The sequence below is a fragment of the Brachyhypopomus gauderio genome, chromosome 8 (genome assembly GCF_052324685.1).
Source record: "Brachyhypopomus gauderio isolate BG-103 chromosome 8, BGAUD_0.2, whole genome shotgun sequence".
Classification (NCBI taxonomy): Eukaryota; Metazoa; Chordata; class Actinopteri; order Gymnotiformes; family Hypopomidae; genus Brachyhypopomus; species Brachyhypopomus gauderio.
The window spans coordinates 18,205,918-18,233,469 of NC_135218.1; the positions used below are offsets into that span (position 1 = coordinate 18,205,918).

The 27,552-nt window shown below is 47.5% G+C and overlaps 1 protein-coding gene across 5 annotated transcripts in view; it reads left to right on the forward strand.

Annotated features, from left to right (window-relative positions):
• The window catches only part of LOC143521796 (KICSTOR complex protein SZT2-like), a 44,282-nt gene that overhangs the window by 6,054 nt on the left and 10,676 nt on the right, over nucleotides 1-27,552 (forward strand). For 2 of the 5 annotated variants that reach the window (XR_013132844.1, XM_077015135.1), the window contains exons 9-19: nucleotides 850-885; nucleotides 2,123-2,244; nucleotides 2,605-2,787; nucleotides 6,876-7,140; nucleotides 8,539-8,618; nucleotides 16,451-16,564; nucleotides 17,628-17,830; nucleotides 20,882-20,987; nucleotides 21,476-21,559; nucleotides 22,284-22,358; nucleotides 26,239-26,325. Coding sequence is in view for 4 of the 5 variants with exons in the window: in XM_077015135.1 (XP_076871250.1) it covers nucleotides 850-885; nucleotides 2,123-2,244; nucleotides 2,605-2,787; nucleotides 6,876-7,140; nucleotides 8,539-8,618; nucleotides 16,451-16,564; nucleotides 17,628-17,830; nucleotides 20,882-20,987; nucleotides 21,476-21,559; nucleotides 22,284-22,358; nucleotides 26,239-26,325 (1,355 nt within the window). In the remaining variant the exon portion in view is untranslated. The remainder of the gene's footprint in view (nucleotides 1-849; nucleotides 886-2,122; nucleotides 2,245-2,604; nucleotides 2,788-6,875; nucleotides 7,141-8,538; nucleotides 8,619-16,450; nucleotides 16,565-17,627; nucleotides 17,831-20,881; nucleotides 20,988-21,475; nucleotides 21,560-22,283; nucleotides 22,359-26,238; nucleotides 26,326-27,552) is intronic. The other 3 variants (XM_077015136.1, XM_077015137.1, XM_077015138.1) reach the window with 3 other exon arrangements.

Below are 27,552 nucleotides of genomic sequence, written 5' to 3' on the forward strand. Positions count from 1 at the left end.
TGTTCTGAGTGGTGATGTCTGTGTTCTGGGTGGTGATGTCTGTGCTCTGGGTGGTAATGTCTGTGCTCTGGGTGGTAATGTCTGTGCTCTGGGTGGTGATGTCTGTGCTCTGGGTGGTAATGTCTGTGCTCTGGGTGGTGATGTCTGTGTTCTGGGTGGCGATGTCTGTGTTCTGGGTGGCGATGTCTGTGCTCTGGGTGGCGATGTCTGTGTTCTGGGTGGCGATGTCTGTGCTCTGGGTGGCGATGTCTGTGTGCTCTGGGTGGTGATGTCTGTGTTCTGGGTGACATGCTGGATTCTTGGTAACTCTGGGTTCTGGAAAACTGGGTTCTAGGTAACTCTCTGGGGTGGCTTTGGCTGTGTTCAGAGTCACTCTGGTTCATGGGGACCTTGGTTCTGGGTTGTGTGAGCTGGACCCTTGCTGTCAGTCCATTCCATGTCCATGTGTGTGCGGAGCTGGTGTGAGAGGTCCGTTGTCCAGACGTGTCCTAAGAGCGTGTCCTGAGAGCATGTGGCATGTCCTGAGAACGTGTCCTGACGACGTCTCCTGAGTGTGTAGCGTGTCCTGAGAACGTGTCCTGATGGCGTCTCCTGAGAGTGTGTAGCGTGTCCTGAGAACGTGTCCTCTCTCTTCTCTCCCCTCCTGCTCTTTCTGATCTTGCTAACCAATATTTTTAAATGCTTTTTGGTACTGTCTTTTGTTGTATGTGCTTGTCTGTGTAAATGCGAATGAAAGTGAGTGATGTGATCTTGTATGTGTGAGTATGTGTCTGTGTGTGTCTGTGTGTGTGTAAAATCAGCAGCATGTGTGTACAGCCATGCTGTGTGTGTGCTTATTTCTGCCCACAGAGGACAGTTCAGATGAGGATGTCCCTGCAGTGCTTGGTAGGTTCACACACAGCACAGAGCACAGAAAATACAGAACACAGAGAACACATAACAAATAGAACACAGAGAACATGTAAAACACAGAACACAGAGAACACAACAAATAGAACACAGAGAACACGAAAAAACACAGAACACAGAGAACACAGAACACAGAGAACACAACAAATAGAACACAGAACACATAAAACAGAACACAGAGAACACATAACAAATAGAACCCAGAACACGTAAAACAGAACACAAAGAACACAGAACACAGAGAACACGTAAAACAGAACACAGAGAACACATAACACACAGAACACAGAGAACATAGAGCACTGAGCACCCAGCACAGGGTCAGCCATGTCACCGTAGCTCTGCAGACACTAAGATAATTTCCTTCACTCCAGCTCTTCACATTGTTCCATGTCTGACCATGACAAAGCGTAGAAACATTATCACACTTGGACATTTTTATCGTTCATCTCTGGCCTTTATATTATGATGGGGAGCATTAGATGGGCTGTAGAAATCAGCCTCCATCAAATCCCAGTGCTTCATGCTCTTGACCTCTGGAAGGGTCGTGCTCTTGACCTCTGGAAGGGTCGTGCTCTTGACCTCTGGAGGGGTCGTGTTGGCAGCGTCTGATTTGTCACACGGGGATCACTTCCTTTAGCCCCCTCCTTAACTACCATGTTGAACTGGCTAAACTGGTTTAACTGGTCTAGGAAGGAATCTGATGGGTTCTGGCTTTATGTGTACTGAAGCTTTTATGTGATTTGATATTAGCAGTGAGATTCTCTCACCATGGGTTTCTCTCCTTTACTCAGACATGCGTGTGAATTAGATTGGAGGGATTCAGGGATTTGGGCATGGTGGTGTATTTACCTCTCTCTCTGGTGTATTTATAATGATTCCTGTCATTTTCTCCCCCTCTCTCTCCTTTCTCTCCTCTCTCTCTCTCTCTCTCTCTCTCTCTCTCTCTCTCTCTCTCTCTCCCCTTTACCATTTTCCTCCTTTGTCTCTCCTCTATCCTTTACTCTCTCCCTTTTTCCTCCTCTTTATCCTTTACTCTCTGTCCATGTCTCTCTCTCTCTCTCTCTCTCTCTCTCTCTCACCCATTATTCTGTCACTTGGTGTCATAACATTTTGGGGTCTCATACCTTTTTTCTCTCTGTCTCTTTCTCTCCTGTCGGCCATCTGTCTTTCTTTTTCTACGTGTCTCTTTTCTCTCTCTCCCTTTCTGTAGTTCATAAAGGCCTTCAGCGGTTTGAGGCACTGGAGCACAGTGATTGGCTCTGTCCTGGGCAGAGTGGGAGGGGCGTGGCCCCACGCCAGAGGTTCTTGTACATCTTAATAGTAGATAAAAAGGTACGTGGGGACAGTTTTGTTCTGCACATGCTCAGTAGATTTCATGGAGTGGAACACTTGAAGATTTATATTAACCTGAATCCATTATTTGGACTTGGGTTAGTTATCAGTGGTAATTAATTGGACATTGTTCATATTGTGGCTACGTCTACAGTTTTTGCAGGTACAAAACCTTATTTTCCAGTATAGCTATTAAGGCGTATGGAAAAAACACAATATATGTTACAGTTGTTGATGTAAATTACAAGCAACATAACAATGTAGACAGCAGATATTGTTAATATTAATATTCGCGGTATCCTGAGTTGTGAGTCCCAGGTCCAGGTTGTGGGGTGATGGGCTGTTGCTGTCTCTCTGCAGCTGACCCTGTACACGTATAACTGGTCTGTGGAGTTGGGCGCCTCTCTGAACCGAGACCTGGTGCGGCTGGCCCAGTGGCAGAGTGCCCGAGCGCACGTGATACGCTGCCTCCTCAGCCAGAAGATGGGCCTGTTCCACCACTACTGCTTCTCTGACACGCCCGCACACGAGGACCTGAAACAGGTGAGTGGTGGACCCGGCATGCATCCATAATGCGCAGGGACACACACACACACCACACACACACACACACACACACACACACACACACACACACACACACCACACGCCCACACACGAGGACCTGAAACAGGTGAGTGGTGGACCCGGCATGCATCCATAATGCGCAGGGACACACACACACACCACACACACACACACACACACACACACACACACACACACACACACACACACACACACAAGAAACAATAGTGTACACATGCACATACACACACACTCACACGAAGAAACTTAATAGTGTACACACACACACACACACACACACACAAAGAAACTGGCTAGTGTTATTTTTGCATGCATACACCCAGATAGATGAAGACCTGAAGAAGGTTAATGTACACACACACACACACACACACACACACACACGCGCTTCTAGACTCCGGTGATGTAAGTCAGTTTCTGAGCCTTGCGTACCAGAGTTTGACAACTGCTGTCACCAGTGTGGGATTTGGCCAGTACAAGATGAAATCCACCAGTCGCTCCTATGCGGCCCCAACCACAACACACGCACGCACGCACGCACACACACACACACAAACACACACACACCAGCCCTCCCCTCTGCCCACCCACCATATCTGACCCCCCCAGCTGTCCATCTGAACAGATGGCCCTGTCCCCCCCTCCCTGTGTGTCACTGTCTCAAGCAGGGTCGAATCAAGGTATGCCGTGTGTCTTTTATAAACACACCTTGAACTTGTTTACGTGTCCTGGCAGGGCTGTGCTGAAACAGTCTCCCCAGCATCTGTCACTGTCTGTGTCTGTGGGGCTTTTATTGATTCAGATGGCAGGTGTTTATTGAAGATTGTGCTCCAGACGTTAAGATGTACTTTTAAAACCAGATGGTTGATGTTTTTATTGGGAGCTTCAGAAATAAATAAACAATAATTTAGCCCTTTGTTTTAATATGACTGATTTTGCACAAGTTAAATGGGAAATATCACGTTGGGTGTGAATGTATGTCATGCATCTATGCATGTGTGTGTTTATTTATTGCTTTGTTTGTTTATACATATTTTTACTTATACATAGTGTTGGACATTTTGTCTTCAGATGTTTCATGACTCCTCTGAGACTTTGTGGACATATTTCCATAACGCGATTGCTATAGATACGTCAGCTGTGTATTTATTCTGTGAGTGTCCTATTCCACCTCATCTCAGAGTACCTGCATTCAATCCAGATCTGGTGTCTGGGGAGACTAAAAGGAGCCAGTTTGAGATGACTTTGAGACATGGTGCATTTTGTTGTAGTTAGTAACTGTGACCATTAAAGGCAGCACATCATTAAAGACACATACAGGAGCATATGAAAGCTATATGAGTTGGACACGCCCAGGTAGGAGGAGCCACGGAGAGTGACAGCCAGAAGGCTAAGATCCCGTGTGATCTCCAGATCCAGACAGATCAAGGAGCAATGATGATAATGGATGCTGAATGGAGCAGCGTTAGCAGTCCTCTTTTAAACGGCATTAACAAACAGTGCTCTAAAAGAAAAGAGCATTGTGTATTCCTGTAAGCCTCTGACCTTTGACCCTCGTTCTGTTGATGTTTATTCCTGTAAGCAGGGTGCTGGTGTCTTACTTTAGCCTGCACCATACAGTCGTGCCCTAGATGTAATGTAACTTATTAATAGATCCCAGAGGTGTCGTATCAAAATGTGGAGGCTGTTCCTTCTCGCATGTATCAGATGTTCAGTTTGATGTATGTTGTGTAAACTTTGAGGGAGTGTGTTGCAGTGTCAGACAGTTCTGTGCCCTTTGATAGTAAAGACTGTCCTAGTTTAGCTCTCTCTGATCGCACACTCAGCCTCTCTCTGTCTCTCATGCTCTCTCACTCTTTTGTCTCTTCTGTCTCACTCTCAAACTCTCCTGCTCTCTAGCTCTGTCTCTCTATTGCACTCCCTCTCTCTCTCTCTGTTCTTCATCCCTCGTTCTGCTGCCTGCACTTCAGTTTATGTTCCTCGCTCTTCTCATCTCTACATCTATTTGAGAATCGTTCCAGGAAGCCCTCTTTAAGGGTCCCCGTGCTGTGTGTGTGTGTGTGAGGGAGAAACAGGGACTAGAACATGAGGCTTGAAGTGGATCTGGGGACCTATAACCAGCATGTGTGATTTACGGTTCTGGAAGAAGCTCATGATATCTTGCATACTGTGAAACCAGAATCCTGCAAGGTCACTCAGAACCACAGCAACCGGTGCAGCACTTCAGGAAAGAGGGACTGGTTCTGCTCGGTTCTGTACGGATTGCGCAAGTGCCTCTCTGTCCATCATGGCCGTCTTCGTTTGATCGAGGTGCTGAGTTTGCTTCTCTGATTCTAACTACGGAGATGTTTTAAATGCAGTACGACTGATTACTCCTAGTTTTCCAAAGATTCAGCTCTGATGGAGACATTCATCCTTTATGCCTTTTCCATCTCAGCCCATTGGCCTGTTTTTTTATTGGCTGGTTCTAACCAATAAGAGTCCAGCAGCCTGTCGTGTGGCTAGCTGTGATAATGCTGTCACCAATTACCCTTTTCCACAGATCTGAGATTAAGGTTTTGGGCTGCCAAGCTGCTCTTAGATAATACTAGGAACTGTGTGTTGTGACATTTCTTGTCTGGATAAAAGCAAACCAGTGTTTGCTGTGTTGTGAAGATGAAACTGAAAGGGATAGATAATTCCTCTCTTGGAGCTAAGATAGTAAGTTAGCATTTTAAAGACCAGCATATAGTACACATCACCTACAACCTTTTGTGGTTTAAATATAGAATAATGTTCAGTTGGACAAAAGCATTCACAAAAGCATTAGGTATTTGGGATTTTAATTGTATCTTGAAATACATCAGCGACTCATCAATGTTATATATATATAAACCACAAAATGTTGTATAAAGGTTGTATATATGTGTGCAGTCCACTTGTCATTTTCTTTGCTGTTAATGAGCAGCCACAGAAGTGCTGCAGGAATCCGACCCTGGTCGGCTGTCATGTCCCACGCTGCCAGGAGGGGGCGCCTATGCCCCGGTGCCTGCCCTCAGCTCGCCCTGTTATGACCACATAGGCAGAGAGCATCTGGGATGTCTGTGCCCACCCCCAACCAAACACACACACACTCAAACTCCGTGTGGTCCGAGTAACTTGCTCTGAATTTTGTCCTGACCTGATGGTGAGTGTGAGAGGTTGCCCTGTGGGCAGTGAGGCAGGGTGTCCCGTCAGAACTGAGGTTGTGTGAATCAGGTCGTCCTACTCTGGGGCTCTGCTGTGTCTGAGACAGGTCGTCCTGCTCTGGGGCTCTGCTGTGTCTGAGACAGGTCGTCCTGCTCTGGGGCTCTGCTGTGTCTGAGACAGGTCGTCCTGCTCTGGGGCTCTGCTGTGTCTGAGACAGGTCATCCTGCCATGTCTTAATTGGTCATATTAATTCAAATGAATACATCCGTGTTGGCTGCTCTCTGGTGCTATAGGACCGATGATAATGAACTGCCTACCTAGCATGGATCTCTCTCTCTCTCTCTCTCTCTCTCTCTCTCTCTCTCACGCACACGCACACACACACACACACACACACACACACACACACACACACACCTACCTTAAAACTCCTGAAGTTCTGCCGAGTTCAAAAGCCCAACACGGTGGCGGAGTGCAGAAGGGTTAACAGGATAAAGCGGTGTGTTTCAGCCATGCTCTTTGAAAAAAGGGACTTCAATCGCTCACATGAAAGGCCTCTGCAGGATAGGAAGGCCTGAGTTAATGCTCAGAGCTCCCCTGGGCACCAAGGCGGGGGGAGGAGCTTGCCTTTAAAAGCCCGCATCACATTTGCATTTCTTATATAATTCATTTTAAGTCAGTCACCCTGGCAAACCATGTGATCAGATTATTCCGGAAGTGTTTGAATGAATTATGTGAGTTCTCACTCTGTCTCTCTCTCTCTCTCTCTCTCTCTTCTTTTTCTCTGCCTCTCCCGTCTCTGACATTCTGATATTCTTGTCTTTTTTCTCTTTTCCTCTCTTCGTTCTCCTCCTCTCCTCTGCCGGTCTCTTCAGGAGCCAAATCCCTTCCTTAACCAAGCCCTGGAGGCAGACACTCTCCTGAGGAGCCCTGTGCCCCCTTCACCCAATAAAGACCCGGGACGTTCTGGAAGCTCCGCCCGGGCCACGCTCCCCATGCCCTTCCCTGCTGAGCTCATACCATTTGACGAGGCTCTGAGAGACGTGAGCGCCGTGCGCTCCCTGGCCAATCAGGATGGGGCAGATGTCGTGAGTCGCCATGGAGCTCAGCTGCTGGAGGTGAAAGCGACAGAGCGCAGAGGTAAAAAATGAATGAAAAGAATAAGAATTTATCAATTAAATACATAAAGGCATCTTAGTGTGATTTCTCTTCATGCACTGTGCCATCCCTCACACCACCCACACAAACTCCACCCCTCACCCTAGCACCACCTACTCAAACTCCACCCCTCACCCTAGCACCACCCACACCAACTCCACCCCTCACCCTAGCACCACCCACACAAACTCCACCCCTCACTCTAGCACCACCCACACAAACCCCACCCCTCACCCTAGCACCACCCACACAAACCCCACCCCTCACCCTAGCACCACCCACACCAACTCCACCCCTCACCCTAGCACCACCCACACAAACTCCACCCCTCACCCTAGCACCACCCACACAAACTCCACCCCTCACCCTAGCACCACCCACACAAACTCCACCCCTCACCCTAGCACCACCCACACAAACTCCACCCCTCACCCTAGCACCACCCACACCAACTCCACCCCTCACCCTAGCACCACCCACACAAACCCCACCCCTCACCCTAGCACCACCCACACCAACTCCACCCCTCACCCTAGCACCACCCACACCAACTCCACCCCTCACCCTAGCACCACCCACACCAACTCCACTCCTACGCCATACCTCCCAGATAAAACTGAAAATGTTGTGACTCAACACTTTTCTCTGGCCACCAGCTAGCTCTTTCATGCATCAGATGTTTCCTGAAATATTTATTTGTTTATTATTTAGGGATTGGGAATACATATATGCATCAAATAGATAACATGAAATATACAACATTATTATTTGAGGTTCAAATTTTAGAATACATTTTTGATTTAACATTATTGGTTCGATATTGGGATTTCAGATGATAAGTATGACTGCATATTTTCATTTATCCAACAGAGTAAGATTAACAGAGTAAGATTAACAGAGTAAGCCTTCTGATATTGGTGATTATGGAGGTTCAAAGTTCTGGGTTTTCTGGTTATCCAGGGTCCTTCTGGAGTCTTTCAGTGGTCTCTCAGGGGTCTTTCTGGGGTACTTCCAGACATAAGCATTCTTATACCTGCACATGTTCAACATTGGGAAGTTAGAAATTATAATGTAATAATGCTACTTTTGCTCTTATTTGTGTTAAGGACATCATCTTTACAATACTTGTGATTCTGATCTACCTGTGCTGTATCTACGTAAAATTAATTACATATTATTAATTATGTAAATTTAATTAACTCCAACTGCAATTCATATTGGATTCTATGGTTTAAACTTGCTTTGAAATGCATAAAAGTAAGAAAATCAGTTATATTGGTATTGTCCACAATAGTATTGATTGTCATATCATCCCAAGAACTTCAATATTGGTGCATCTCTAATTATTGTTATTTCTTACTGTTCTTGTTGTGCTTTCAGAGCTGGAGAAGCAGGTGAAGATTGAGAACCTTTTTGTGACCTGGCAGCAGCGCTCTGCCCAGTCCAACATGCCCATCTCCGTAAGCGCACCTCTCTTACCTCTCACTCTCTCTTCGAGGTGCAGAAATAAGAGCGCCCCCTACGGGCTGTAGGCCATTGGGTATCTGGCTGCTAATACCTGATGCAGTGGCAACATTAGATACTTCACTGTGTCTTGAGAAATGACCCACTACTAAAGTGTGTGTGTGGTTGTGCGTGTGTGTGTGTGTGTGTGTGTGTGTGTTCAAGCACTTAGCAGCTTAATGGATGGGCCGGGTGAAAATCTTAGACAGTTAGAGCTGTGTCGACATGCTTTCTTTACCTGTGACGGGTGGTTGGTTACATTTCAGTAAGATCAGTGCAGTGGTGACAGCTGTGCTACACAGCACATTTGCCCTCCAGAGGTGTGTGCTCAGAACCCCTCCTGCCCCACTTACCCACAGGTCATGACTGATGGCACCTGTGACACCCAGCCAGTGCAGGCGAGGTGATCTGTAACGGCCTGTACATGAACCCAGCCTGCTGTCAGAACCCTGACACCGACATACGCTTCAACACGCTCTCTCCCCCCATCCTGACACGTGCATCAAATGTGACTCGTTTGCGTGACTGATGCCTTGTTCTCTGTGGCTGGTTCTGATGTCAGGGTAGGAATGATTACCCCATGTCCCTGTGTGAGCACAGGTGATGACCTGATCTAGCGTGACGATGATGTTGTCCTGTTCGAGTTAGAGCAGGTAGAGTCTCCACGTAATGCTGTTAGCCAACCATCATAAGGCTTGACACGGTTTCACTAAACAAATGTTATAAGAAAGAGAACATGATCTGAAGACCCACAGGATATTGTGGATTGAAATGTGAACACTGGCAAAGTGCAACTCAGAGGTACAAACAATAATAATAATAATTAAAAATAATGATAATAATAATGCTCTTTCTTTTTGGCAACACTAGACAGTGTGCAAATCTTTAGTGAGATTTATCAGAATAAGTAAATGATACGCCGAAGATCAGTACACACTCCATGTCAGGATAGTAATGTGTCATGATGGTAATGTGTCAGGATGGTAATTCATTGACACAGTAATGCGTCAGGATGGTAATGCGTCGACACGGTAATGCGTCGGCATGGTAATGCGTCGGCATGGTAATGCATCAGGATGTTGATGTGTTGGGTGTTAGGATGGTATCTTTGATGTTGCAGGAGGGAACTGGGCTAAAGTATCTGACTTTTCTCAGGATCAGGTTGATGTCCTCTTATCCCTGATAGACGTTATGTGTGATGTTCCTGAAAACCTAAAAGAAACAGGTTCAAGTTTCTAAGTCATATGTAAATACATGCTCAGTGTTGCTTACAAATATTCTGAGTAAGTGTTTCCTGGTCCTGTCAGCCATCTTGCCTGTGCACCACTCAGCCAAACAGGACATTCAACAGCAGAGTGGAGGTGGTGCCTCATAATCTGGGTGGAGATCCATAATCTGGGTGGAGTTCCATAATCTGGGTGGAGTTCCTTAATCTGGGTGGTTCCGGGTGATGTGTGGGAATCTGTTAAAGCACTGAGGTCAGAGGTCAGAGTTCCAACCGATCGACAGCACGCTGACATGCAGTGTGGGAGATTACAGCCATGGTGGTGTATAGCTGTGGCCGTTAGAAAAATGTAAAGATTTCCATGAACATTGGGAGACCTGCCCATGTCACCTGAATTGTTTGTGACCTGTTAGCCAACACCAAAAACTCCACTGTGTGAGTTTTACATCTTTAATTACATTGTTGTAGAGAATGATGTCTTAGTCTGGATGCTAAGTTATTAACTCCTATATAAAGCTTAAGTCATTAAAAGTAAAATGTTTGTGTAGAAATAAAATTTGTGGAAAGAAACTCAAGCAAAAATATTATTCGTTGTTGCTAAATTCTGTAAGCAGTTCTCTAATAAATCAAATAAAGAACAGCCATATGTTAGTTGTGTTTCATAAACCTCAGAACAAAAAGAAGAGGACATGTGGCCTATATACAAAACCAGGTGGTCATTTGAGAATAGCATGTCTGACTCTTGGGAAAGGAAATGTCTTTATTTATTTGTCTTATTTGGTTTTGCACAGGCTTTATACTATAAATGGAGGCAGAGAACAAAAACAGAGTGAAAGTTTGAAGCTAGCAGCCCATTTAGTGCTGGTGCTGTTAATAACTCCCTCAGCGAGGAAGTCCTGGAGAAAGTTGACTTCTAAATATCAAACCATGACTCCAGGAAGCGAAGTCAAGACAACCTGTGAAAACTTCAGTCTCACACTCCACGGTGAAGGATGCCAACACACAGTTTCAGAACAGCCATTCATTTGTGCTAAATGTTGTCATTAGGCTGTTTTGCCACGTGGCTGAACTTTTCCTGGTATTTCATCCTCTTCTTCAAAGTCACTCCCAAGTAGAAGGGCAGGGTGTCCCCGCCTGCATCTGGTCCTGGGTCTGGTCCTGGGTCTGGTCCTGCGTCTGGTCCTGCGTCTGGTCCTGCGTCTGGTCCTGCGTCTGGTCCTGGGTCTGGACCTGCGTCTGATCCTGGGTCTTGTCCTGGGTCTGGACCTGCGTCTGGTCCTGCGTCTGGTCCTGCGTCTGGTCCTGCATGACATCCTCGGTACTGTGATATCTGTTCCCTGCGCACTTTCTCAGGAACACCACTTATTCTGGCACTAAGTCCGGGACCCCTCAGCATTTCAGAAATCATCTTGACGTTGAGAAACTGCACGCATGACCGCAGCCTTTGTCCGTTTTTCGGCCGTCGGAGTCCTGGTCAGTGATTCGGGCTCGTGGGCGGAATGATGCCCTAAAAAGAGTGACAAGGCTGAGCTGCATTCAGTTAAGCTGCTACGCAAATCCGTCTTCCCTTTAAAAATCCAGTCACATGCGTTCACTGACGAAATCAGCGAAGGCAGCGGTCCTCAAAAGGGTTAGCGTGCCTTCCTAGACCAGTAGATCTCACACGCGTTACTTCACATGGACAAGCGGGTCAGATACAGGAAAACCACACAAAGTGTATGGTTCATGCTAGATGTTACGCTTTGCTGTGCTAAAGTCAATATCTAAGACGGAAACAACTTAATCATGTTGTTTTCAAACCAGGAACTCTCAGCAGTTTCAAACTACACATACTATGGACATACTGTGCTGGTTTGCAATTGCTTTTTTTAGTGCCACTATAGTTTGGCAGATTGATGTTGCTAACGATCTATCTCGGGAGACTAAGAAACATTCAACAGTATTCACTGAGCTGGCTTGGCCTGTTTACACCTGTTTGGATCTGCATCAACTCTGATCACAAACGAGACGGGTGGTCTGTGTCGTGTTGGTGGGGGAGGAGGTTCTGGGTTACCTCTGTGTTCACTGGTCAGCACCACCACGGTCTACAGGGCACCTGTGATTCCATTTACAAAACTCCACGATGACTTTAAGGCGAGTTCTTTTGTATTGTATGTGGATTAAATGTATTTAAATTACACATTATTTAAATGTGGGGTCCGTTTCTGAGCACCTCTGAATGTGGTTTAAATGATTTGGATCAAAATCCTACCACAGTGTGTCCTGATCCGACTAAAATGTTAAAAATGGTGTAAACCATCTCACTGAGTCTGAGTGGTTGGGATGAACCAGTTTCTGTCATGTTTGAGTCTAAGGCAGGGATGTCAAAGTCAAATACACCGAGGGCCAAAAAAACAAATTTGCTACAAGCCGAGGGCCGGACTGGTTCAATGTTTATTAAAACATATTGAAATGATTGCACATAGCCTATTGAACCAAGACCTAACACAGTGTATATTATTTAATGCTTAAATGAATAAAGCAATATTTTCTTATGGATCTGTCAGTAATTTCAAGTGAAAATATTTTTCAACAAGCAAACATGAATAAAGTAATAAAGGTTTGAAAAGTGCTGGAATTTAAGCTAAAGTACTTGAAAATGCTTGAAATTGTAACTACTTCATTTCATAACAAATAGCTATCTGACTGAACAGTTCTCCATTATTACGTTAACAAATACGAGCCTCTTGTAATTCCAGAACGAAACATGAGAGAACGTGAAGACGTTAATATTTATGGAGTCAAATTAGGGTCTTTAATGGTGATGAAAAAAAAATAATATCGCAAATATAAGATTAGCATTTTGCATTTTACGTTCCTAATTTGTTTCTGCAATACTTTCCCTCTTTTGCGTTTCTTTCTTTTCTTTGTGTTTCACATTTTATGTTGCTGCTTTTGTTTTGCAATACTTTCTCCCTTTTGCGTTTCTTTCTTTTGTTTGCGCGTCACTGCTTTTCTTTGCGTCTCGCATTTTACGTTCATAATTTTTTTTTGCGCTTCTCTCTTTTCTTTGCTCCGGTTTTACCCTCTGTGTGGGGGCGGGGAAAGAGGCGTGGCCAAGAGCGAAAGGCGTACGTACAGCAACATAAAATGTGAAACGCAAAGAAAAGAAACGCAAAAGAGGGAAAGTATTGCAGAAACAAATTAGGAACGTAAAATGCAAAATGCTAATCTTATATTTGCGATATTATTTTTTTTTCGTCACCATTAAAGACCCTAATTTGACTCCATACGGCGCGCGCAAAGTACAAAATTCGAGAGATGCACGACCTCGCGAATCGACAGCGCGCGAGACGCTCGCGCACGAGCTGAGCCACTGCGATTACGTTATTTTCGCCGCGCTGACCCTCGCCGCTTGTGCGCGCTGCAGTGACTTCGCGGGCTACCGTTGCATTGTGGGGAATGTAGTGTTTGTGCGTGCAAAACACCAGCGGGCGGCTGTGGCCTGCGGGCCGGTTCTAATAGTAATTAAATATCATCCAGGGGGCCATAGATAATCAATTCACGGGCCGGATCTGGCCCGCGGGCCTTGACTTTGACATGTGTGGTCTAAGGCATGAACTCAGTAGGCAAACTCATAAAGCACTCTAACCTACGACCTTATTATTATTATTAAAGGCAGAGGTTTAATGAACACACACCATGGTAGCAAAGCTCAGTGCACTAACACAGTTTAGTGGAAATGAATTGTAGCTACTTTTATTAACAGTGTTGTGTCATACAACACACCATTCTTTGGCACGTTTTGTAAGGCGTATGGGACCACGATGAGCACCAGGCATCCCGTCCATTATGAGCAGTAGCAGCAGGCCAGTGTCCCTGCTGAGTTAACACGACTTTAGAATATTGAAAAATCAAACCTGCAGATGTGGAGCTAAAGCAATTTGGTAAAGTTACACCTCTGTGTGTTAATTAAATGGCATGTCAATTAGGTATGCGCATGCATAATATGGCTGTATTTAATCCTAAACTAACTGGATAAGATGAAATCCCCTGCAGGACTCCACTGGGTAATATGAGACGTCTTGTTCGGTGGTTGGAACTGTAGACCCGACATGGAGACTCTTGAGTACCGCTCAGGAATGTGGGGTGTCCTGTCTGAGGATCAGAGTGGTCAGGAAGGTGGGGTGTCCTGTCTGAGGGTCAGAGTGGTCAGGAAGGTGGGGTGTCCTGTCTCAGGGTCACAGTGATCAGGAATGTGGGGTGTCCTGTCTGAGGGTCAGAGTGGTCAGGAAGGTGGGGTGTCCTGTCTCAGGGTCACAGTGATCAGGATGGCGGGGTGTCCTGTCTCAGGGTCACAGTGGTCAGGAATGTGGGGTGTCCGGTCTCAGGGTCAGAGTTCAGTCATTGCATGCTTGGAATCAGAGGAATTACCAGGCTGTAATAAAATAGTCAAGTTTTGTAGCAGAAAATATCAACACGTGCCGTGTAGCCGAAGCTCTGTGATCAAAGGATCCTCATGAGGTCTGGTGTGAAACAAAGAGAATTTCAGCAGTTTTCTGTGCATTAGTGATATAGCACCTGTCACAGAGTGTCCTGAGACATGGGTCTCACCAGCAGCTCTAAGAGGAAGGAGACAGAGACAGACAGCAGTCTTCCTCACTCATACCCCTTCCTCGCTTTTAGAAATTCAGGGTTTTTCCCTCATGATATGCAGCTGGGATCCTCCATCTGAGAGTAGCATCTCAGTCCCATATCTCCCCTCTCCTGCTCTCTTCTGTTCTCCATCTCTCCTGTTTTCCCTCGCTTCTGTTCTCCATCTCTCCTGTTTTCCCTCGCTCCTGTTCTCCCTCACTCCTGTTCTCCATCTCTCCTGTTCTCCATCTCCTGTTCTTCATCTCCTGTTCTCCATCTCTCCTGTTCTCCCTCTCTCCTGTTCTGTCTCCTTTTCTCTTTCCTTCACTCATTCTCCCATCTTCTCTCCTAGGTTTTCTTCTCCTGCTCATTAAATGCACCTCACCGGGACGGTGCGTTCTCCCGTAGGACGGTGCGTTCACCCCGTAGGACGGTGCGTTCACCCCGTAGGATGGTGCATTCACCCCGTAGGACGGTGCGTTCTCCCGTAGGACGGTGTGCGTTCTCCCCGTAGGCCGGTGCGTTCTCCCCGTAGGACGGTGCGTTCTCCCATAGGACGATGCGTTCTCCCTGTAGGACGGTGTGTTCACCTGTAGGACGGTGTGTTCTCCCGTAGGCCGTAGGCTGTGTTTATGTGTTTATAGGTCTTTCCTATGTAATGTGTAAAACAGTTGTGGCCTCATTACAGGACTCCGGTAGCAGGTCAAATGGTTGCCACCAACAACAGTAACCACCATGGAACTCGGATCTTGGTGTTTTTGTGGTGGTCCTTTCCTGCAACATGCGGTGATTGAACTTCTCAACCATAAGTGTCCATTAAGCCCTTAAGGAGAGTTGGATCATGGCTGTTCAGAGGGAGTTGGGGTAATCAGTCCAGCACCCACACGGGCAACGTCTATCCACTCATAGTCAAGTGCTAATTTTCATGAATGCTGGACAAATGCACGTCTTTATGCACTTTTGTATGTTTGTCTTAATCAGAATAAATTGTTAAATCTTCACCATAGTGTGGATGGATGGATGGATGGATGGATGGATGGATGGATGGATGGATGGATGGATGGATGATTGATGGATTGAGAGCTAGCTTCCCATTTATCCCATGGCAAAATTAGTGTTGCAGGACATTCACAGATGGACATGGTTATTAGCAAATAACTAGTAAGTTACTAGTTACTAGTAAGTACATAATGCAATTAAATAGTTTTTAAAAATAGAAAAAGAGTTGGAATTTAGCTTTCAGCATGGGTAGTCACTGCTGATGTGTAGAGTTAGTGTAGTATAATGGCTGTTTAATTGTGGTCTCTCTCAGTCCAGCGGAGAGTCACTGTAGAGGGTTATATCCTGTTTAAGTTTCTTCTCTCATCCTGCATGTGGTCCTACATATTGTTTACAAAACAAACATCACAATATCATTGGCATGCAGGCTTCTGTTCTTTTGTTATTGATTCAAACATTTTGTGTGAATCTTCCCATGTATACTGGAGCTTTGAAATATACCTGCCCAGGTATTTTAACAAGAAAACAGCCACATTTGCAGGAGACATTGTTACTCTGACTGAATCTGTTATTTCTTTAATGAATAGTTCTGTCAGCTGGAGGAAGGAGAGGTAGACGCAGGACTGGCGTTCTTCTTCCACACCTTTGAGTTTTCAAACGAGACGCCGCCATTGGCCATGCCGCGTCTTTGTGCTGTGTCGGATTTAATTTAAAGGCACATATTTACATATTTATTGGACGAACCATGTAGGAATTTATTTCTGTCCCCGTTCCAAATACAGTGTTCTGGAATGCAGAACCAAGCCAGCAAAAACTCACTGCTGTGTGTGTGTGTGTGTGTGTGTGTGTGTGTGTGTGTGTGTGTGTGTGTGTGTGTGTGTGTGTGTGTGTGTGTGTGTGTGTGTGTGTGTGTGTGTGTGTGTGTGTGTGTGTGTGTGTGTGTGTGTACAGGTGGCAGATCTGGACACACTGAAGCAGTCCTCCCGGTTGGTCCACTACTGTGCTACCCCTCTGCTCTTTGACCCTGTGTTCAGGAAGGAGCTGGTCCTCCTGCCCCAGACGAAGGTCTCCGTCCCTCTCTGTGCTCATGTCTCCATCCCTCTCTGTGCTCGTGTCTCCGTCCCTCTCTGTGCTCGTGTCTCCGTCCCTCTCTGTGCTCATGTCTCCGTCCCTCTCTGTGCTCATGTCTCCGTCCCTCTCTGTGCTCGTGTCTCCGTCCCTCTCTGTGCTCATGTCTCCGTCCCTCTCTGTGCTCATGTCTCCATCCCTCTCTGTGCTCATGTCTCCATCCCTCTCTGTGCTCGTGTCTCCGTCCCTCTCTGTGCTCGTGTCTCCGTCCCTCTCTGTGCTCGTGTCTCCATCCCTCTCTGTGCTCGTGTCTCCGTCCCTCTCTGTGCTCATGTCTCCATCCCTCTCTGTGCTCGTGTCTCCGTCCCTCTCTGTGCTCGTGTCTCCGTCCCTCTCTGTGCTCGTGTCTCCATCCCTCTCTGTGCTCGTGTCTCCGTCCCTCTCTGTGCTCGTGTCTCCGTCCCTCTCTGTACTCATGTGTCTCCGTCCCTCTCTGTACTCATGTGTCTCCGTCCCTCTCTGTGCTCGTGTCTCCGTCCCTCTCTGTGCTCATGTGTCTCCGTCCCTCTCTGTGCTCGTGTCTCCATCCCTCTCTGTGCTCGTGTCTCCGTCCCTCTCTGTGCTCGTGTCTCCATCCCTCTCTGTGCTCATGTCTCCCGTCTCCTCATGACTGTGTCCTCTCTGTCTCTCTGCCTCTGTCTCTCCAGCTTTATCTCATCTCTCACCACCAGTCCCACCTCTCTCCCTCTCCTCCTCCCTCTCTCCATCTCCCTACTCCTTCTTTCTCTTACTTTCCCTCCTCTCCCTCCATCCTCTCTGTGCCTCCTCCCTCCACCTGCTGTGCACCACCTCCCACTTCTCCACACTTACACTCTGATAGCAGCTGGACTCTGTGATTGGCTTTGATTTATGCTGACTGTCCACATTTCACACTCATCAGATCTGATCTCTTCTCTCCTGCTGTCTGTCTCTCTGCCTGTTTTTCCCCAACCCTGTTCCCTCCTGCCTTTTTCTCTTCACGTTTTATCATTCTTTCTCCCCCTCCCTCTCCCTCCCTCAGAAGCGGCATCACTCCAGTGACTCCACAGCTTCAGGGAGGGACCGTAGCTACAGCAGTGACTCTGCGGAGCTGCTCCCTGTACGTCTGCGGGAGGACTCGTGGCTGCAGGACATCTCCAGCACCTTCATACAGCAGTATGTGCAGTACCTGCAGAGCATGGGCTTCATCCTGGTGCAGGTCCGCCCTCAGTCTCCCGCACGCAGGTCTGCAGAGTACACACATACACGCGCGCACACACACACATATACAAACACACACACACACACACACACACACACACATATACACACATATACACACACACACACACAAACATATATACTCACACACACACACACACACACTTATACACACACACACATACACACACACACACATATACACACATATACACACACACACATATACACACACACGCGCGCGCACACACACACACACACATACAAACACACACACACACACACACACACATATACACACACACACACACACACACATATACACACACACACACACATATACACACACACACGCGCGCACACACACACACACACACACAAACACACACACACACATATACACACACACACACACACACGCGCGCACACACATACACACACACACACACACACACACACACACACACACACATACACACACACACACACACACACACACACACACACACACACACACACATATACACACACACACATATATACACACCAACACACACACACACCAACAGATACACACAGATACACACACACACACACACACACACACACATAAGATACAGGATGCATGTGCACAAATCTTTTAAAAAACACAGTTTTCAGAAAGTAATGGCGTCTAGGAGGCAAAAGCCAGTATTCAGTGTGACCTCCCTTTACACTACATACAACTTGAACTCTTGCTCTTGCTGTGAAGACAGTCCTGAAGTTTTCTCAAGTAATCTTGTGGTACCACTCAGTTTGAAGAGAGGTTCCTGCTCCTGCGTGTAAGGACAGGTCACTCTCAATGCCATGCTGGCCTCCACAAGCAGTTTTCACACTTTTTTTTCTCATTTTGATAGTCAAAATTTCCTGGATTTTCAGGTTTCAGAAACTAAAAAGAGAGAATTTCATGTATTTATTTACACCATTGCCAAAATAACACATCTAATGGTGACCTAAAAGTAGCACAGTACTCCAAATACCCACACACGCACATGGATGCATACACACACATGTACATATTCATATTCACAGGCTTTCACACACACACACACACACACACATATATGGACAATAATGCGATACACCAACATATTAAAGTATTGCATTAACACTTGCAGGTTAATTGAAGGCCCCAGTGTTGAGTGAAGTCTGGACTCCAACACTATAAGAGTCCAACACACAGGGTGTTAATCCACATCCCCACATCACACCACCATATCAAACCACACCTTTGATCTCTGCATTACTAACACACACTATTTCAGCTAGTGATGCTAGTGATGTCTCTTCACCACTGTGCTACAGGGACGTCCACAGACGTCTCTACATTTGAATGTTCAAATGGTCAGATGCTCTGAGCAACGTGCCATGGAATGTAGAACATGGTTTATGGTAGTACCTATAAACACTGGCTGTGCCAGTGATGTGGGTGGTGTAGGCAGTGTTAGGACTGGGTGGTGTGGGTGGTGTAGGCAGTGTTAGGACTGGGTGGTGTGGGTGGTGTAGGCAGTGTTAGGACTGGGTGGTGTGGGTGGTGTAGGCAGTGTTAGGACTGGGTGGTGTGGGTGGTGTAGGCAGTGTTAGGACTGGGTGGTGTAGGCAGTGTTAGGACTGGGTGGTGTGGGTGGTGTAGGTAGTGTTAGGACTGGGTGGTGTAGGGAGTGTTAGGACTGGGTGGTGTGGGTGGTGTAGGCAGTGTTAGGACTGGGTGGTGTAGGCAGTGTTAGGACTGGGTGGTGTGGGTGGTGTAAGCAGTGTTAGGACTGGGTGGTGTAGGGAGTGTTAGGACTGGGTGGTGTGGGTGGTGTAGGTTGTTTAAGGAGTGCTGGGCCTGGGTGGTGTGGGTGGTGTAGGGAGTGTTAGGACTGGGTGGTGTGGGTGGTGTAGGCAGTGTTAGGACTGGGTGGTGTAAGTAGTGTTAGGACTGGGTGGTGTAGGTGGTGTAGGTTGTTTAAGGAGTGCTGGGCCTGGGTGGTGTGGGTGGTGTAGGGAGTGTTAGGACTGGGTGGTGTGGGTGGTGTAGGCAGTGTTAGGACTGGGTGGTGTGGGTGGTGTAGGCAGTGTTAGGACTGGGTGGTGTGGGTGGTGTAGGCAGTGTTAGGACTGGGTGGTGTAGGCAGTGTTAGGACTGGGTGGTGTGGGTGGTGTAGGTAGTGTTAGGACTGGGTGGTGTAGGGAGTGTTAGGACTGGGTGGTGTGGGTGGTGTAGGCAGTGTTAGGACTGGGTGGTGTAAGTAGTGTTAGGACTGGGTGGTGTAGGTGGTGTAGGTTGTTTAAGGAGTGCTGGGCCTGGGTGGTGTGGGTGGTGTAGGGAGTGTTAGGACTGGGTGGTGTGGGTGGTGTAGGCAGTGTTAGGACTGGGTGGTGTGGGTGGTGCTCAGTCCTGGGTCATCCACTGTCTCTGGATGGCAAAGCTCTCAGCACCAGAGCTTACTAAAGTCAAAGGGTTTCAGTAAAGTGGAGTAACACTCCCTGGGCTTCTGTTCCGTTTTGAGGTTCTCCCAGATGTCTTTGAGAGGGTGAGAGAGGAAGAGGAAGAGGGAGAGGAAGAGAGAGAGAGAGAGAGAGAGAGAGAGAGAGAGAGAGAGAGAGAGAGAGAGAGAGAGAGAGAGAGAGAGAGAGAGAGAGAGAGAGACTGTGTGTGTGTGTGTGTGTGTGTGTGTGTGTGTGTGTGTGTGTGTGTGTGTGTGTGTGTGTGTGTGTGTGTGTGTGTGTGTGTGTGTAACATAAAGGTGGTGGACACACTTCAGAGGCTGAATGCCTTTGGCTCAAACTGTGTGATTCACTTTGACCACCAGAATGAGGCCAAATTACTCAGGGTCAACAGCCCACAAGCATTAACTCTCTCCCTCTCTCTCCCTCTGTCTCTTTCTCTCCTTTTATCCCTTTCTCTCCCTCTTTCTCTCTCCCTCTTTCTCTCTCTCCCTCTCTCTCTTTCTCTCCCTCTCTCTCTCCCCCGCTCTCTCCTCTGTCTTTCTCTCCCTTCTCTTTATATATATCTTCCTTTGTCTTTTTTCCTCTCTCTGCCCCCCGCAGTATTGCCCGTGCCCGTGCTGCCCTGTTGAGCTCTCTGTCCAGTGAGGGCAGGTCCTCCTTCTCTTCCTTCTCCTATAACAAGCAGAAGAGTGAGGAGAGCCCGAAGGTAGCGGAGCATCCTCAAACACACACACACACACACACACACACACACACACACACACACACACACACACACACACACACACACACACACACACACACACTTCTCCTGTTTCATCTCTGAGCAGTAGTAGTAGAGCATGTAGTGCCTCTCGCACGTGCACATACACTTAGTGTCTGTCTCCTCTCACCAGCTACACCCGTTAATCCTCTCACCAGCTACACCCGTTAATTCTCTCACCAGCAACACCCATTAATCCTCTCACCAGCTACACCCGTTAATCCTCTCACCAGCTACACCCGTTAATGCTCTCACCAGCTACACCTGTTAATCCTCTCACCAGCAACACCCATTAATCCTCTCACCAGCTACACCCGTTAATCCTCTCACCAGCTACACCCGTTAATCCTCTCACCAGCTACACCCGTTAATCATCTCACCAGCACTCAGCTGTGTCCAGGGTTCAAGTCTAAAGTGTTTTGTCTCTGCAGCAGAGCAGTGGCTCCAGCACTTCTGCGTACCACCTCCAGAGGGCGCTACCAGGCGGCATCATGCTGATGGAGCTGGCCTTCCAGGTATGGCCTCCCTGTCCCGCCCGTGTCCCGCCCCTGTCCCGCCCGTGTCCCGCCCCTGTCCCGCCCGTGTCCCGCCCCTCTGGGCTTCAGCTTGGTGTTATGCCCAATGGAGAAAGAGGTGTCTCCCCACCCTCAATGCTGTTGGTGGGATTAATATTTCAGCACAAAATCAAATGATAGAGAGTCAAACTCCAAGCTCCATTTGATCCTTGACTTTTTCTGGTTAATGTATTCTCATATCTTTCTCCACCTTCTCTCTCTCTCTCTCACATGCACACACACACTTTCTCTCACTCACTGTTTCTCTCTCACACTCCACACTCTCTCTCTGTTTCTCTCACACACTTTCTGCCTCTTTTTCACTCTTTCTGTCTCTCTCACTCTCTCTCTCTCTGCTGTCTCTTTCTATCTCACCACAGAACCTGTAAGCCATGATAAATAAGCTGTTTCAGTCAAACTGGTTAATGTTGTGTTCATCAGTGCTGTTCTCAGGATAATGATGTCCAGTTGGTCTTGAATTTGTAATGGGAGGAAAACTGTTTTAATTACTATAAATTCTAACTTGATTTGTGGCTGTCGTCATGGTAGTATGCTTACATTGTTACAATAAAAACGAAAAATTTCATTCTCTCTCTCTCTCTCTCTCTCTCTCTCTCTCTCTCTCCTCGCCTCTCGTCTTTTCTTCCTCCCTCTCTTCCTCCCTCCCCTGTTTTCTGCCCCACAGGGTTTCTACTTCTGTGTGAAGCAGTATGCTCTAGAGTGCTCACGGATTCCCATGGGCCAGACAGTCAATTCCCAGGTAACACTGTCTCACTGTGGGAGAGAGAGGGAGGGCCGTGCGTGCGTGCGTGCGTGCGTGTTATGCTCATCTAATGAATCTTCGCCTGGGAGAGCACTTCCAGTTTCAGATCAGGCCACTCACTCCATCATCAACAGCGTTTAGTTATCACATCTCTCTCTCTCTCTCTCTCTCTCTCTCTCTCTCTCTCTCTCTCTCTCTCTCTCTCTCTCTCTCTCTTTCCTCTTATATTATGCTGTGGTAGAGGGCTCAGAGTGGGTCAGGCTGGCTCTAAACAAGGACCAATTAGATGTAAATATTTGTAAATGGCTGCTGTTTACCACAGCATCTCCAGATGTTGCTCAGTGCCGGGGGGGGCTGGGGGGGGTGGTGGTTGGAGTGGGGGATGAGGAGGCGGGGCTCCTCTCCCTGCCCCTCCCCCTTCCACTCTTTCATTGTTAAATGGGGCGGGGCTTCTCTCCCTGCCCCTCTCCCTTCCACTCTTTCATTGTTAAATGGGGCGGGGCTTCTCTCCCTGCCCCTCCCCCTTCTACTCTTTCATTGTTAAATGGGGCGGGGCTTTTCTCCCTGCCCCTCCCCCTTCTACTCTTTCATTGTTAAATGGAGCGGGGCTTCTCTCCCTGCCCCTCCCCCTTCTACTCTTTCATTGTTAAATGGAGCGGGGCTTCTCTCCCTGCCCCTCCCCCTTCTACTCTTTCATTGGTAAATGGGGCGGGGCTTCTCTCCCTGCCCCTCCCCCTTCCACTCTTTCATTGTTAAATGCGGCGGGGCTCCCCTCCCTGGCCCTCCCCTTCCCACTCTTTCAGTGTTAAAGGGGTGGGGCTCCGCTCCCTGCCCCTCCCCTTCCCACTCTTTCAGTATTAAATGGGATGGGGCTCCTCTCCCTGCCCCTCCCCCTTCCACTCTTTCAGTGTTAAAGGGGCGGGGCTCCTCTCCCTGCCCCTCCCCCTCCCACTCTTTCAGTGTTACATCCCCAGGTCCTGCACAGTCACAGCTGCTCAAAGGGAGCATGTCCTGCGTTCTCTTACTCAGCACTGCTGCAGTAAGTAAAGGCTGCAGGTCTAGTGTCCTGCTGAAAACACCCCTCTCTCCCTCCCTCCCTCCCTTCATGGCTCCGTGCTGAAGCCCAGGGGATGAGCCCTAATCCCATCCACAGGCCAGATGATCAGGGGATTCAAACTACACAGGTTATAAAGATCAGTGTCAGTAATGATTGCAGAAGGACTCTGGTTACTCTCTAGATATCTCACCTTGTTAGTGTGAATGTGTGAAAAAACACTGAAAAGTTCATTCCAATTATGAGGAAAAGCACCATCGGTGTTGATGATGATCAGACGATTTTAATCCCACGCTAACAGAAATGAAGGATTACAGAATGTAAAATGATCTGCATCAGGGCCAGTGTACACCAGTGGCGATTGCTCTAAGACTGCAAGGGAAGCTCAGCTTCCCCTAAAATGTCAAAAAATAAGTGATCAAACATACTGTTGTGTGTACATGTCATTGACTAAATATGCGCTACAACACGCTCAACTTTTGTTCAGGATCAGCTTCTTATCACTGGTAACGACGCGGCTTTCCTCTCACTCAGTCCCGCAGCTTCACGGCGCTTTAAACGGCGTAGATGCTGAGTGTCTACAGAGTTCAATAGCGAAGCAAAGAGTGCAGCGAAATGAGACGAGCCATTGGATAAATGCTGGGCTTTGTCCCGCCCATCGGACGCTCAGCGTCTCTGGGGGTCTATGGGGCAGTGGGCCGGCCTCGGCTGGCCCGGACGCTCAGCTTCTGCATGATGATTGGATGATCTGTCTGAGGCTGAATGCTTTTTTGATTAACAGCGAAATGAGCGAATCAGCGATCTTTTGGTGTAAATCTCCGCGGGAGCATTTAATTTAAATTTTTTTAAATTTTCATTCTGTTCTGAGTTGAACCGGAGATTTTCCTAATCCTAATTTTCCTCATTAGCGACTAATCGAGCTTCTATTTCTGGTGGTTTTTGTTGTAGCTGCTTGTGTTTGGAGACTGACTTCTATCACTCAATCCGAAATTGAGCTTCCCCTCCTTGAAAGACCAGCATCCGCCACTGGTGTACACATCAGGGGTTAAGCTTTCAGCGGCCTGTATCACCCCAGATTAGATCACTCCTACTATTCACCCTGTGGATAGATGGACAGATAAATTGATGAATAAACAGATAGATGGAACCTTAAATTGATATTGTTTACAGTACAGTTGCTACACATTACTCTGTAATGTGATTGATGGGCAGACTGATATGTACACCATCCGGCCTGTGGCAGTGGAGAACTGTGTTCCCAGCGTTTGAGCTCCTGGTCTGGGTACCAGGAGAACACTGCCAACCAGAATGCCCAACGGACCCCCAGAAGAGTGGTGGAGGAGTGGGGTTCTGTTTCAGGCTGTGGGGGCCTTTCCTCCAGTCTTGGGCTTTGTTAATGCTTGACATTTTAGAATATCACATGCTTCCAACTTTGTGCCTTTGGTTACATCCCCTTTGGTTAAAGCCGTTTGGTTAAATCCCCTTTGGTTAAATCCCCTTTGGTTAAAGCCCTTTGGTTAAATCCCCTTTGGTTAAAGCCCTTTGGTTAAATCCCCTTTGGTTAAAGATTTTTGAACCACACTGAACCCAGAGCCCTGACCTCCACCCTGTTGAACACAGAGCCCTGACCTCCACCCTGCTGATCACAGAGCCCTGACCTCCACCCTGTTGAACACAGAGCCCTGACCTCCACCCTGCTGAACACAGAGCCCTGACCTCCACCCTGTTGAACACAGAGCCCTGACCTCCACCCTGCTGATCACAGAGCCCTGACCACCACCCTGCTGAACACAGAGCCCTGACCTCCACCCTGCTGGACACAGAGCCCTGACCACCACCCTGTTGAACACAGAGCCCTGACCACCACCCTGCTGAACACAGAGCCCTGACCACCACCCTGCTGAACACAGAGCCTTTACCTCCAGCAAGTAAATCAGAACGAAGCCAGCCTCACTGGCCAGTGTCAATGTCAGAGCTCACCATTAAGAAACACAACAGCAAAAACACAGGTACAAATTATTATATAAAGTGCCTCAGACAACCATGGAGGAAAACAGCAAACAAAATACTGCCTGAATGAAGCAGTGTGATTGTATAGAGCAGCCAGAGGGACTAGACACGGCTGGACTAGTAAAGTAATGGATTCTGGGGAGAACATTACACACAGGCTGAAGATAAGAAGGTGCTGAATCTGTGTTTTCTGAGAATACATGGCCTGGGGTCAGAGGTAGACACACAGGTATTGATGCATCTGTGGTTGATTCTCACTGAGACACAAAGCAGGGACCTGTAGATGGCTGGAGGACTGCATTTCCCAGCATGCCCTGTGAGAGGGTGGGGTCTGTACACCACACGGACATGCAGATCACCTCTCACTGGCTGTTGTCATGCTTGTTATCTGCTGGGTGTGTCCTATGTTTTTTGAGGTGAGACCATGCACTCTCATATTAGTGTGGGTTGCTGTGTGTGTGTGTGTGTGTGTGTGTGTGTGTGTGAGGTGTGTGTGTGTGAGAGAGATATTGTGTCTGTCTCTCCTGTGAAACTGACCTTTTAACTTTTAACATTCTTTCTCTTTACTCATCTTTGTGTGTGTGTATGCGTGCGCACATGTGTGTGTGCATAGGTGTGTGCATGCGTGTGTGTCAATGTGTGTGAGGTGTGTGCGTGTGAGTAGGTGTGTGACGTGTGTGAGAGTAGGTGTGTCCATGTGTGTGTGACTAGGTGTGTCTGTGTGTGCACTGAATTTTTGTATGTCCTTCTTTCTTGAGTGAGATTGCACTTTGTGTGTGTGTGTGTGTGTGTGTTGTGTGTGTGTGTGTCCAGTCCCATCTCATCCTCTCTCTCCATCAGGACCCTGTCCCCACTCAGCCTCGTAGCAAGCCACTCCCCGAGACCTCCTCAGACTCTGCGGTATGTCCCAGCATCCTTAGGGGCGGGCTCAGGCTTATGTCTCACCAATCAGCTTCAGTCTTTCCCCCCTCATTTCCCTCCCACACAGTGACTTGCTCCTCCCCTCTGCCTGCTGCCCGTCCCTGTCCCCTTGCCAGTTTTTAAGATGGCTTAGGAACAAGACGGCTTCTTTTGTCACTGTAATCGTGTTTGTCTGCTACGCATCTCCTGGAGCCCTTGGTTGAGCTGCAGTTCTCCTCCTCTATGATCGCCACAGTGATATTGTGCTTTATTTTCTGCAACTCAGACACACAAAAAGACGAATTCCTAACAAGCATCTTTTTCCTGCTGAAATGGTCCTGTGTGAAGGCTTGCAGTAAAGCCGGCTTCATCCAGATCTGTTTCCTGCTGTGTTTTATTCTTCTAACAATGTTCAGATTGGAGAAAAAGTACACAGAGCTGTTAAAGGCCTTTACCTTGCAGCCCTGTGAAGGTATCATGATGATGATGGTGATGATGATGATGATGGTGATGATGATGGTGGTGGTGATGATGGTGGTGGTGATAGTGATGTTGGTGGCGATGGTGGTGATGATGAAGATAACCCTTTCCATCATCTTGTGCTCTTTAGCCTTATTTAGTATTCCCAGATTTTCATAATTTTCTATTTGATTTTGAAATTTTTTTAACTATTATACAAATTCTTCAATTTATTATTAAAATAAATGAATCACTCACACATGGAGCAGTTTTGCATCAGAGCTCCTCTGCCTGATGATGACAGAATCTACTTCACAAAACCAACATGGGATTCACGCCAGGGCTGTTAATCTGATGAGCCTGAGGTGTCCAGTCTGAGCTAAGTAGCAGTGTTGTGTGAGTGGATTGAGACGATTGGTTTGGTCTGGTTTTAACTGGGCGCCCCGTGTTCTGGATGGCTGGAGGAGCCACTGAGGCTTGGAGCTACCAGACCTCTGTGCCCAGACTAGCTCAAACGCTCACATACCCACTCCCACTATTGGAGGACCCTGTTCACACACCTTTATTTGTATTGGACTGTAAGCTGACTCAAACCATTGTGGAAAAACATTGTGTTTTACACACACACACACACACACACACACACACACACACACACACACACACACACACACACACACACACAGTACTGTACTGTTGTTATTCTTGCCCCTCTGCACTAATTTGCCTTTGCCACCAGTGCGTTTGTAAGTCCTGCTTTGATGCTGG